At 37.9% G+C, this 14,469-nt stretch overlaps 1 protein-coding gene across 12 annotated transcripts in view; it reads left to right on the forward strand.

The window, feature by feature from the left end:
* Window positions 1-14,469, forward strand: part of DCC (DCC netrin 1 receptor) — an 845,500-nt gene that overhangs the window by 141,594 nt on the left and 689,437 nt on the right. For all 12 annotated transcript variants that reach the window (XM_086372410.1, XM_086372411.1, XM_086372412.1 and 9 more), the window contains exons 3-4: window positions 3,137-3,287; window positions 4,872-5,008. In XM_086372410.1, the coding sequence (XP_086228536.1) occupies window positions 3,137-3,287; window positions 4,872-5,008 (288 nt within the window). The remainder of the gene's footprint in view (window positions 1-3,136; window positions 3,288-4,871; window positions 5,009-14,469) is intronic.

The following is a 14,469-nucleotide window of genomic DNA, read 5'->3' on the forward strand; positions in this document are numbered from 1 at the left end:
GGATTCTTTACCACTTAGCCACCTGGGAATCCATGGCCCTCAGTACAACCTATTTAAATCTAACATCCTTTGACATTTCCTTGTCACCCCAATCCTGGTTTTGAAGATGTCATTGCCTCATTTTCTTTGCTTCAACATTTTGCTTTGGGTTGGCAAAATGAAAGATTATACGCTAATTCTATTTAATTCATTAATTTGTAAACAGCCACAGTTAAGCCTTCATAGAGAAATGTGGGTTTTAATGGAGACCTGGAAATACAGTTTTTCATCTTAAAGAAATAGAAATTTACTCAACGGGTCAGATCAGAGGACATTACATGGCTGGGAAGATTTCCTCCAAGTCCACCTTCTGGTAATAATGCTGTTGGTGTGTCCCAGGTGTTAGGAGGGGAATTTATTTGGTAGGTGAAAGAGGAGCTTGTAACTCTCACAGAGCTCTTTCATAACAGTCTTGAACCTTGTGCTTAGGACTTTATATATATATATATGATTATTTCACTTGGTATATCATTTTAGCAATTTTTGGATCAAATGAGTCTGAGTAGAATGAGTCTTTAGGTTGAAAATGGAGTGCACATATCCAGTGGAGTATTGCTCAGCCATAAAAAGAAATATTGAGACATTAGTGGAGATGTTAGTTGACCTAGAGTCTTTCATACAGAGTGATATAAGCCTGAAAGAGAAAAACAAATATTGTCTATTAACCCATATATGTGGAATCTAGAGAAGTCATGCAGTTGAACCTATTTGCAGGGCAGAGGTAGAGAATGGACAGTGGCCGCAGGGTGGGCGATGAACTGGGAGGTTGGAATCGACATGTGTGCACTGCCATTGCAAAACAGCCAGTGGCAACCTGCTGTCACCAAGAGCAGGGAGCTCAGCTCAGTGCCCTGTGGTCTTAAAAGGGTTCGTTGGGGGGGGGGGGGTTGGTTCATGAGGGAGGGGATATATGTATACATACAGCTGGATCCATTCACACAGCAGGAACAGACATAACCTTGTAAAACAATGATACCTCAGTAAAAAAAGACACCATTTCAGTTGCCTGCTGGTAGCCATGAATAATGTCGTATAGACAGAACAACAGGAGGGCGGGTGGTAAAGGAGTATGCTCCTCACTTGTCCAAAATCTCAGCCCTAGCGACAAACACATTCTTTGCAAAGTTGTTAGGAATAAACAGAAGGGTTAGAAACAGCTAAACTTATTGTTATAACAACAAACAAACCAACTTTAGTGTAACTTTGGTCTTGAAGACAACAGATATTTCTCAGTATCTTCTATGGTACTTGTTTAACAAAGTTCTAACGAGAAAAGGAAAGATATAAGCATCTGAATGCAGAGTTCCAAAGAATAGCAAGAAGAGATAAGAAAGCCTTCCTCAGTGATCAATGCAAAGAAATAGAGGGAAACAACAGAATGGGAAAGACTAGAGATCTCTTCAAGAAAATTAGAGATACCAAGGGAACATTTCATGCAAAGATGGGCTCGATAAAGGACAGAAATGGTATGGACCTAACAGAAGCAGAAGATATTAAGAAGAGGTGGCAAGAATACACAGAACTGTACAAAAAAGATCATCATGACCCAGATAATCACGATGGTGTGATCACTGACCTAGAGCCAGACATCCTGGAATGTGAAGTCAAGTGGGCCTTAGAAAGCATCACTACGAACAAAGCTAGTGGAGGTGATGGAATTCCAGTTGAGCTATTCCAAATCCTGAAAGATGATGCTGTGAAAGTGCTGCACTCAATATGCCAGCAAATTTGGAAAACTCAGCAGTGGCCACAGGACTGGAAAAGGTCAGTTTTCATTCCAATCCCAAAGAAAGGCAATGCCAAGGAATGCTCAAACTACTGCACAATTGCACTCATCTCACACGCTAGTAAAGTCATGCTCAAAATTCTCCAAGCCAGGCTTCAGCAGTACGTGAACCGTGAACTCCCAGATGTTCAAGCTGGTTTTAGAAAAGGCAGAGGAACCGGAGATCAAATTGCCAACATCTGTTGGATCATGGAAAAAGGAAGAGAGTTCCAGAAAAACATCTATTTCTGCTTTATTGACTATGCCAAAGCCTTTGACTGCGTGGATCACATTAAACTGTGGAAAATTCTAAAAGAGATGGGAATACCAGACCACCTGACCTGCCTCTTGAGAAACCTATGTTCAGATCAGGAAGCAACAGTTAAATTTGGACATGGAACAACAGACTGGTTCCAAATAGGAAAAGGAGTTCGTCAAGGCTGTATATTGTCACCCTACTTATTTAACTTATATGCAGAGTACATCATGAGAAACGCTGGACTGGAAGAAGCACAAGCTGGAATCAAGATTGCTGGGAGAAATATCAATCACCTCAGATATGCAGATGACATCACCCTTATGGCAGAAAGTGAAGAGGAACTCAAAAGCCTCTTGATGAAGGTGAAAGGGGAGAGTGAAAAAGTTGGCTTAAAGCTCAACATTCAGAAAACGAAGATCATGGCATCCGGTCCCATCACTTCATGGGAAATAGATGGGGAAACAGTGGAAACAGTGTCAGACTTTTTTTGGGGGGCTCTAAAATCACCAAAGATGGTGTTTGCAGCCATGAAATGAAAAGATGCTTACTCCTTGGAAGGAAAGTGATGACCAACCTAGATAGCATATTGAAAAGCAGAGACATTACTTTGCCAACAAAGATCCATCTAGTCAAGGCTATGGTTTTTCCTGTGGTCATGTATGGATGTGAGAGTTGGACTGTGAAGAAGGCTGAGTGCCGAAGAATTGATGCTTTTGAACTGTGGTGTTGGAGAAGACTCTTGAGAGTCCCTTGGACTGCAAGGAGATCCAACCAGTCCATTCTGAAGGAGATCAGCCCTGTAGCCTGCATGAGTGACTTGTAGTCTCAAGCTTTTCCCTTTGCCTTTACCATGGTGTTATCAGCAGCCAAGAATATTTTAATATCATAATCTTAGAAAATAGACATGGAAAAACACTTCTAGGAGTCTATTTTATAAGTTTCATTAGCATCTTTCCATTTTTCTTTCCTTCCTCTTCATCACAGAATTTTGTTAAAGAAAAAAAAATGGTTCCAGCTATATCATTTTTCTTTTCAATATCATAACAGATGTGATCTTGTGTTTTCTTCCATAGATCCGGGACTGCACAGGCAGCTGTATTTTCTGCAAAGGCCGTCAAATGTAGTAGCCATTGAAGGAAAGGATGCTATCTTGGAGTGCTGTGTTTCTGGCTATCCTCCCCCAAGTTTTACTTGGCTACGAGGAGAGGAAGTCATCCAACTCAGGTATGATAAACGCAGGACTTTCATGAAGTATATGCTCCTGTTTCACTTTCTCTAATATGATATAAGTATCTATTAACACTAGGGGTTCAGATGATAATTGAATAGTCTTTTCACATTCTTGGCATTAAAACATGAAGACATTTTTTATTGTTTAGTTGCTAAGTCACATTCTACTCTTTGTGACCCCATGGACTGTAGCCTGCCAGGCTCCTCTGTCCATGGGATTTTCCAGCAAGAATACTGGAGTTGCCAACTCATCCTCCAGAGGATCTTCCCAATCCAGGGATTGAACCCTACCTTTCCCCCATTGACAGGCGGATTCTTCACTACTGTACCACCACCTGGGTAGAGTGAAAATCCATGAGATCAATTATAAAAGGAAATTTAGAAAGCCAGGGTTGCCCTTGAGATAGTCCTACCCACAGAGCCTTCAGAGAAGGTACTTTGGAGGATCTGAATCTAAGGAGGTAGTATAGAGAGTCCCAGCTATAACAGATATTCAAGATAAAACAGAACTTGGCTGGATTCAAGTTCCCAGATGTTAGTATTATGGCTTAGTTAGAAAGAAAACTCTTAATAGAATGAAACACAGTTGGAAGCATTTTGATCAAAATGGATTGGTTTTCATTTTAGAAATTAGTTTTATTGATTTTGAGATTTGATGTGGTACTTTTAAACACATGTTTTATAGCAAAATGGGTTCATAGGCAGTAAGTTCATCTGTAAGTTTCGTCTGCCTGGAGTATTTTTTTATATAAAAACACTGCATTCTATGGTATCTATCACAACACTTCTGAGAATATGAATGCATGCAGTAAATCTGGTTGCAGCTTCCGCATGTGAAGAGGTGTTCTCCAAATATGACCAGGCATGCACAGTGCAGTATGACATGTAACTTTGTACAAATAGGGCATGGACGCCCACTGGGAGGAATCACTTCTCTGGACCTTCAGTTCTCAAACCCCAAAATGAGAGAATCAAGCCACATTATGTCTTGTTTCTTTTCAGGGCTAACATTAATTTTAAGTTTGAGTGAGTGAGTGAAAGTTGCTCAGTCGTGTCCGACTCTTTGCGACCCCATGGACTATACAGTCTGTGGAATTCTCCAGGCCAGAATACTGGAGTGGGTAACCTTTTCTTTCTCCAGGGATCTTCCCAACCCAGGGATCGAACCCAGGTCTCCCACATTGCAGGCGGATTCTTTACCAACTGAGCCACAGGGAAGCCCAAGAATACTGGAGTGGGTAGCCTATCCCTTCTCCTGCGGATCTTCCCGACCGAGGAATTGAACCAGGATCTCCTGCATTGGAGGCGGATTCTTTACCAACTCAGCTATGAGGGAAGCCCCAATTTCAAGTTTAATCTGCTTCATTTCTTTGATTACAGTCTTCCAGTGGGAGTGGAAGAAAAATTCCTTGAAGGAATTTTTGATCAATAGATGCACTATTATCAAACTCCCAGGAAACAGAGCCCTGGATTTTATAATTTCAGCTTTTATGGAGTTCATTTAAACCTTTAGATACCTTGTCTTATATAAACATAAATTAATCTACTCTCTAATGTCATATGCCTTCTGTCTTACAGGTCCAAAAAGTATTCTTTATTGGGTGGAAGTAACTTGCTTATCTCCAATGTGACAGACGATGACAGTGGAACTTACACCTGTGTTGTCACATATAAAAATGAGAATATTAGTGCTTCTGCAGAGCTCACAGTCTTGGGTAAGTGAATGACTTGAAATGAGTTTACCTTGTACCCTTCAAAATCTATCACCATGATGCTATGAATGCTTATCATTCAAATGCTTCCTATGTTTATTCCTGTAAAATTGCAAAGTCCCAATACTCCACATGTATCCTTGCTCTATGTTGATTAGTTACACAGGGGTTGAATGCAGTTTTTGAATCCTTGCTCATTGATTAAAATCCAGATATATCACTATTTAGTCTAACTATTCCAGTTATATAACTAAAACCTATCAAAAATTATTATCAAGCAAAAGTGGTAAATATCAAATGAGAGGTTCCAAAATATCTGGGAGAAATAAATAAGAGAAACGATAGAAAAAAGTAGGTACTTGAGCAGAAAAGTTAAATGTCATTTGAGATGACAAGGTTTCTGACATTAAATCAGATGTATTAGTAAAGTTGTTTAGTTAAGATGGAAATACTGTAAATGTTAGATTGAAAATGAACCATTAAAATCAAATACTTCTAAAGAAAGCTTGCATAGCAAGAATCTAAATAAATGTCAGAGGCACGGATAAATTCATTAAATTGAGATAGGCAAAGTCATTGTGTCTCCTTGCAAATAAATAATTCTCATATGTGGTAGCTACTGAGTCAAACAAAATGTTGTGTTATCTACCCGGTTTCTTTTAACCAGCTTAATTTGAATCATGCAGTTTAGAGAAAGTGCTTTAATATTTCAATTTCAATTGCTTTCTCCTTTAGCAACAAGAAAAACTTGTTTATCAGTCTTTGAATTTTTTTCCTCTGAAATCTTTTTACCATTTAAAGAGTCTAGGAAAAATCATAGGCTTTCTAAAAATTATTCAGTAGAAATGAAACGGTACAGTCTACTGATTATATCTGCTAACCTATATTGTAATATTACTAGGCTATACATTGTGCTTTAAAGTTTGCATTTGGCTTTAAAGTTTGTTCAGAAAATGCTCTCATCTGTACACAGTGTAATAATGTATACGATGGGTGAGGGAATGTTTTCTTTGTTCTTTGATCAAACCGTAACCATTCGACTAAGAATAAGCAAAGGACTCTAATTATTTGGTCTTAGAGATAGCATTATTCTAAGTAAAATATCAGCTAACTTCAAAATGGCAACAATTTAATTTACTCTTATTTTATATGGAAGTTTTTTTGTGAAACAACTTTTGCATTTGTAACATCAAAGTACTGGTATTACAGATTGGTTACCATAGAAATTATCTTGTATTTTACTGATTACAAGAGAAATGTGGTTATAGAATGAGCTAGAATTTGTGGTGACCTGAGCTAAACCTCTAAGTGCAAATACATGAAGTCTAATTAATCAAATTAATTCATTACTTAGACATGCAATGCTTCATTGATATTTAAATCAAACATCTATAAATACTGACTTCTGAAGATAAGCTTGCCAAGAAACACATGTATGAACACATAGATGTATGCACACATTTTGACTTTTGTGTCATCTTCCTCTGGGCATTCCTGTGCATGTATGTATGTTCTCTAGTCCTTGATTATTGAGCATTATTTTGTTTTGAAGTTTTATTTTTTCAAAAAGCAAGCACTAAGCTGACTTACCATTTTTATCAAGTTTTGTCACGTATTTGTTTATATCCTGAGGAAAAGTGTCAAAGAAAATTTATACTCTCACCAGCAGTACCCGAGTTTACCCCTCACGAGAGAGCATTCTCTAACAATTTACCAAATTGTCTCTTAATTCTAACTTGTGTTTTTATTAAATCCTTATTGTTTTTATAATTTTCATGGACATTTTTATTTTATATTTTATGACTTGCCATCCATGTTTTTTGGTCTTTATACATTTACTGAAATAGTCATGTTTGTTGATTTGCAGGAACTCTTTATATAGAAGAATAGCAATGATTTGTATGCTCTGAGTATGTGTATATCTGCTGTTGTTCTGATTTGGTTAAATTTTATATAAGATACCAAGTCTTTCTCTTTATGGTTGCCTTTAGACTTTATTCTGAATGTATTCTGTTTCTAAAAATCTATTATCAATTGCAGGTTGAATATGTAAATTAGATGCATTATTAAATTTTAAATATAGATAGAGCTGTGTTTTTGTCTTGAGTTTCTTTCCTTTTTCCTCTATCCCCTGCTTCCTTCTTTTACTTCCTTCCCGAATCCTCTTGGTAACTGGCTATACATTTTAAGGATTTCCCATAGATTTAATATGATTTTGAACTGTTGTAGAAGGCATGGTGTAATGTGTGATGTGGTTGTTGATAACATTGTTTTATCTGTTCTATTCGGGCTTTAAAATACGTGTTGATACAGTAAAATATTCAATATAGTTTTTGATTCTTCTGATAATGAGTTGGCCAAAAAATTCATTTGGGTTTTTCTGTAACATTTTATCATTCAAGATATATATATATATATATGTTTATAATGAAGCTCATCCTGTAAGACTGAGTTCATATGGAAAATATAATTTGTTACTTTTTTAAGGAAAAAATAACTTCATTATCAGTGTTAGCTCATGTTTGGTTTTCATTATTTTAAAGAATTTACGCATAATTTAAGTTATTCATCTAATGGGCTTCCCTGGTGGCTCAGAGGTTAAAGTGTCTGCCTGCAATGTGGGAGACCTAGGTTCGATCCCTGGGTTGGGAAAATCCCCTGGAGAAGGAAATGGCAACCCATTCCAGTATTCTTGCCTGGAGAATCCCATGGATGGAGGAGCCTGGTGGGCTACAGTCCATGTGGTTGCAAACAGTCGGACACGACTGAGCGACTTCACTTTCACTTTTCACTTTAAGTTATTAATCAGATAAAATCCCACAGGAAATCCAAGCATGTGCTTATACATTTTAATCAAGCATTTTTCTTTAAAAAGAAAAAAAAGATTCTTTTTAACAAGTGTATTCATTTTGGGCTGCGCTGGGTCTTTGCTTTTTCAGCTGGCTTTCTCGAGTTGCGGTGAGCGGGGACACTCTCTAGCTGTGGTGCCTGGGCTTCTCGTGGAGGCGGCTTCTCTCGTTGGGGAGCTCGGGCTCTCGGACACTACGTGGCTCATGGGTGGGGCTCCCGGGCTCTGGAGCTCAGGGGAGAGCACGCTCAGTTCCTCCATAGCATGTGGAATCTTCCCCAATCAGGGACTGAACCCGTGTCTCCTGCGTTAGCAGGAGCCACCAGGGAAACCCCAAACGTGTGTTTTAGCAGACTCTTGTTTTGCCTTTCAACTCAGTCTTTTCTTAGACTGCCTTTACATGTGAACAGGCATGAAGTAACAGATTATTCAAGTAGGATTTAATTTTACATACAAGATAAAGAAATATGCTGTGGTTTTTGTCAGGAGTTTCAGAATTAATGTTCATTAAATATAATTTAAAATATTTGCATCCTGAAGTGGAATTTGAAATTGCCATAATAAATAAACCTATTGAAGAGATCTGTATTAGACAAGATTAAGGACAATCATGTTTGAAATAAATAAAATATAAATAAATTTATGGTTAATAATAACCATTTATATAATGTTTCTGACCTATGAGAATAACCAGCAATACAGTATTGGTAGCCCTGTTTTGAGTACATGCACTGCGCTGGGTTTTGGAAAGGCTACACAAAGGTTTGAGGTCTGGCTTTGACGCAGTTGCTATATAGTTACAGATTCATGCATTCAGTTGTCTTCCTCACTTTCCCAGTAAGGTTTTTCCCTTGTTGCATGTGAACATTGAATCTGAAGCTATGAAGAACTGGTAGTCTCTGCCCTCATAAAAGAAAGAACCTCAAAAGCGATGGTGACAGGAGAAAGCTTGAGATTACAGTTACAGAGGAGGAGTCTTTGGATGCTATTGCCAGGTTATATTTTGTTTAAATCATTAACGCCATGATTATTTTTAAACTCTAGCTTTTCTAAAAAAGGAACTAAAGAATGATATACTGTCAGTTCTTATCTTCAAAATGTCCAGACTTCCGGCTTAAGAACTATAATCATCATTTCTGAATATATGTTCATGCTTTTTCTGTATCTACCCAGTACCCTCAGGCACACTTCTCTACGTATATTAAGACAACCCTTAATAAACAGGAGGTTTGACACTGCCTTAGGTCTAAATTGATTCATTGTCTGAATCAATGCAGAAATGTATACTTTAAAAAGGTATTTGATCCTTAACCAATGAGGTGCTTGACCGTGGATAAACCCTGTGCCCTGTCTAACTTTCTAACAAAATATTTTATGTGATTTCCATGGGGCTCCTGGTTTTATCATACCGCTGTTACAGACTGAAATGTTCCCCTCACATCTGTATGTTAACATCTTAATTCCCACTGTGAGTATATTTGGAGAGAGACCTTTACGTAAGTAATTAAGGTAAATGAGGTCATAAAGTCAGGGCCCTAATCCAAAAGAAACGATGTCTTCATTAGAAAAGAAAGAAGTGTCAGATCACTCTTTCAATGCACACACACAGAAGTAACCATATGAGGACACAGAGAAGAGCCATCATCTGTAAGCCAAAGAGACAGGTCTCGCCAGAAACCGACCCTATCACCTGTAAGCCAAAGAGACAAGTCTCACCAGAAACCAACCCTGCTGGCACCGTGATCTTAGACTTCCAGCCTCCAGAACTGTGAAAACATTAAGTTTCCAGTTGTCTAAACCACCCAGTCTGTGGTATTATGTAATGTCAGCAAAACCAGACTAATATCTGTTAAAAATGTCCTTGATCAGTTTTATAGAGATAGAAGCTACAGTGGTGAAGTATATTACCAACATTTGTTACACACTGTTAGAATGGGCAATCTTAAATTTCCATGAGTGTAAAAAAAAAAAAAATCTACCTCTTACCTTACAATAGCAGTGAATGAAAGCCCATTTCTTCATTTATACAATTGATTATATATAGTTCTAATATCAATATAAATTTAATGTCTGCATTTCTTATTTTTTTCATTATCATCTATTTAGTAATTTCTAAGTATAAGATATCACATTTATAGATCCTGTCATTTTAATTTATTTGTCTCAATTTTAATAGTAAATATATAATTAACTATGAAAACATATGCTTGTTTCCTAAGTCAATTCTTAGATAGGCTGTATAAATTCAAATTTCTTGTAGCATGTCAATTGTCACACACCCTATCAACTCACAGATGTGCCCAGTAATGGAAGGAAACATAATTAAAATTTCATATGACTCTATGTCCTTTTATTTTTTACATATGGGTTAATTTTACATTTTTTTTCTGAAACATAATGTGTCATTTGCTGCTACTTTCTGAGCATGTGTAATTGAACAAGCAGAAATTGACACATCCGTCTCTTTGGAGAGTAAGTGGCACACTCACCTTCCATTAAGGTCTTCAGTCACTTCCTTTATAAACTCACTGGTGGGTTACCCATGTTGGGTTTTAGGCTTAGGTTCTCAGCCAGGAACGGAAAGCAGTTATTGTAAGATATATTAAGATAATATTTATTCATTTATTGCAATGTGGTAACTCTTTGGTTGAATGTAGTTCTTCAAAATTTATTGCTTCTGCCTAAGTCGCAGTTCTTAAATTTCATGTCATTCCATAATTGGCCTTTATTAACAGTGACCTCCCTCACCTTTATGCATTTAATGATCATAGTCATAAACACTGTGCCTTGGGTAAGTTTATATTGATTATGCTTCACAAGATAATTGCCAAATGGATCATATTGAAATTAGTTAAGATTTTTTTCATGGAGAGATATCCCAAAAGTAGAATACAAGTGCATAAAGTAGGGCAGAATTAAATTTAAAAAAATCATTTATTAGCTGCTTAATCCCATCACTGTGTTGATTTATTATAGTTACGTTCCTCCTTTGAGATCACCATTGTCATGAACTTATGCAGAAGTTCTATCCAAAATGATGATTAGAAAATTCTGTTGCATGCATAAGTGTGTCAGAATAGGAAAACTGGCAAATTCAGGCTGTTAGTAAAAAAAAAAAAAAAAAATTTCATATCAGTTCTACAATTACATCTGGCTGTGGAACTACTGGTTGGATGAGTGGTAGGGTTTATTTATTTATTATACAGATATTTATATGAAGGCCTACCATGGAGATCTGTACTCTCCTTCCCTCTTTCTTTAGAGAAAACAATTTGAACAGTGTTTTGCATTTATCCTTGAGATGATTATGATCTAATTTTGTTCTTTCTCAGGCAGATAAGGAAGGATGTAGAGGCCCAGAGGGAAAGGCAAAGGCTATGTACTAATTCAGAGCATTAAAAAGGCATCTAAGACTATGATTTTAATTAGCCCTAACCATCTCAGCAAGGTGAATTGACCATCTGTGGTTTAGAAGAAGAACTGCTGACAGTGGGGAAAAGCTGCCCGAAAGGGCATTCCATGCCAGCGTTTTCCTCAACCATTAGAAGTGCACAGTACCCCAGAAGGAGCTTAACTCTGTGAAAGGACTGGGACTAAATTAGACAGGAGTGTTTTAATTAAAGTTAGCAAGAGTTAGGGCTTCCCTAGTGGTTCATTGGTAAAGAATCTGCCTGCAGTGCAGGAGACCTGGGTTCGATCCCTGGTTCAGGAAGATCCCCTGGAAGAGGGCATGGCAACACACTCGGGTATTTTTGCCTGGAGAATCCCACGGACAGAGGAGTGCGGCAGGCTGCAGTACATGGGGTCACATAGAGTCAGATACAACTGAAGTGACTAAGCAGCAGCAAGAGTTAGTATCAGCTGTGCTTGCTAGTTTTCAAAGACCAGTGAGGATCTTTTTTATATATATATATTTCCTATATACTATCCGGAGAAGGAAATGGCAATCCATTCCAGTATTACCTGGAGAATCCCATGGACAGGTGAGCCTGGTGGGCTACATTCCATGGGGTCACAAAGAGTCGGACACGACTAAGTAACTAACACACTATCTAATGTTTTTCTGATTTAATACTTAATATATATAGGTATATACTCATTTCGTAATTTTACGTAGGTGTGGACTCATCTTTAGTAGAATCTGGTATGTTTCAGCAAGAAGCCTCCAGAGGATGCCTAGCATCCAGGCACCTGAAACTCACGCTGTGAGACCGAGGCTTCCCCCAGCACTTGGTGGCAGTGTAACTAAGGGCAAAAATTAACCAACTTGAAAACACAAGTCTTCAAATGGCGGATGATGATGTAGCATTTGGAGTTTCTATCTGCACGTTTATCTATTTATTCATTTGTTCAACAAATGTGTTTTTAAAATGCAATAATATCTTTCCTAATGCTTAAAGAAACATCCTTATTGAATATCATTCATTGTAATTCACATACTAGACAATTCTGTCTCTATGAAAGTGAACGTGTTAGTCACCCAGTCATGTCTGATTCTTTGTGACTCCATGGACTGTAGCTTTCCAGGCTCCTTTGTCCATGGGGATTCTCCTCTGTCCATGGGATTCTCCAGGCAAGAAGACTGGAGTGGGTTGCCATTTCCTTCTCCAGGGGATCTTCCCGATGCAGGGATCGAACCCAGGTCTCCTGCATTGCAGGCAGACTCTTTACCGTCTGAGCCACCAGGAAATAGATTTCCCTATTCTGGAAGTATGAACAAAATGGTAGAAGACATTGTGTTTTGTGACTGATTTTTTAGACTTAGCATAATATTTTCAAGGCTCATCCTTGCCGTATGCATCAGTACTCCATTTCTTCAGTGGTCAAATAGTATTCCACTTGTATAGATAGATTGCGTTTTATTTATCCACTCAGTTGATGTGCATTACAATTGTCTTCACCTTTTGCCTAGTATGAATAATTCTATGTAACACTTGTGTACAAGTTTTGTGTAAACCTATGTTTTTGATTCTCTTAAGTATATGCCTAGAAGTGAAATTGCTAGTTGTGTGACAACTGTGTGTTTAATTATTTGAGTAAATACCAGGCTGTTTTCCAAAGCTACTGTATTATTTTACATTCTTCACAGCCGTGTGTGAGTCGTTCCATCTCTCTACATCCTCACCAACAATTGTTAATACCTGACATCTTTATTCTAGCCAACCTATTGTGTCCAGGATGGTATCTCATTGTAGGTTTGGTTTGAATTCCCCTCATGACTAATAATGTTGAGTATTTTTGTGGGATTATTGGCCATTTGTGTATGTTTCTTGAAGAAAACTCTATTCAGATTCTTTGTCCATAATTTATATAATGTATATAATTGAATCACCGGGATCCACAGTACAGGTCTCTTCAGAATCTCTTAACAGGCTAGTGTTTGGGAAATGTTGTGTGCAGTTAGCCAAGATGATAGAGTTAAAAGCCACTTTTTTTCCTGTGTTTGGGGGATGAAAGAGTGTTTTAGGAGAAGAATATCCCATTATCAGCAGTAAAGCTACACCAATTTAGCTTACATGTAATTGCAGCTTACTATGTACATTTCTGTTGGAACTGCCTACCCAATTAAAAGGGGAATTTTACCATGGTTAGTGGGTGCCATTTTTTTGTTCTTTCAGTTCAGACCCATTACACATTTTGTAGGAAGCAACATGATGCCTTTTTAATCACAGCCCAGTGTTTCCCTCCTGCTAAGAAAAAATGCATGTGATATTTGTGAGCTTGTATCCACTGATAATTAGCCCCGGTGATTAAATTATATAATATAATTTTCCCTTGGTGTGTTCTTAGTGACATTCAAAAAATAGTGAATCCAACTACTGAATTCTTGGTCATAACACTTTATCACTGATTTCCAGTGTATGAAAACAAAAGACATTTCAAATGAGCCTGGAGATTGGTGGGGGCGGGGGCGGGGCGGGGGGTGTGTTCCTTAAAGGATGGTTAGTCTGGGAGAGGTGGGGATTGCGTATGTAATATTATGTTTCTCTTTTAGAATGCTAATTTAGGTTGTAAAATAACCTTGGGGATTAAGATTCCACAGGGTCACTGTGTAGACTTATGCAGGAAGGTAGAGGGAGAGGAGGAGCGTTTTCCTTCTTTGATTTTTTTGAAACAAAAATAAATTCATAAGAAATAAATTCTGACCTCAGAAGAAGATATCAGTGAGTGAGTTTTCCTTTCCCCTCCTCTTGACTGCCTTCATGTAAAAGAGGAGCAAGTTTATTCACATCTCCACTGAAAACTGCATGGTTTTCTTCTTTGTGGCTTAATGCTTTGTGGGATATTTTATTTTTATCAGCATCTCTCCTAAAATCAGGAGCATTTGTATGAAGGTGAAGCTCATCTTTTATCCTAGCCACAGCGCCTTCGTCCACATCTTGCTCTTCCCTCTGCTTTTCCAGTGTGCTCCAGTTTATAATACTTGATGATGTTACTGGGTGAGCGACTGAGAGCACAGTGCTGGATCTGTGCGTGGTCTCTGCATTGGGCCAATGGCAACTCCTCTGCAGAGCTGCTGTGAAGATTGTATGTGTTTATGCTAAACTGCTTTAGTTGTGTGTGACTGTCTGTGACCCTGTGGACGGTAGCCCGCCAGGCTCCTCTGTCCATAGGA

This window comes from Bos grunniens, chromosome 24 (genome assembly GCF_055505025.1).
Source record: "Bos grunniens cultivar Pamir isolate PY7600 chromosome 24, Bosgru_T2T1.0, whole genome shotgun sequence".
In the NCBI taxonomy this organism is placed as follows: Eukaryota; Metazoa; Chordata; class Mammalia; order Artiodactyla; family Bovidae; genus Bos; species Bos grunniens.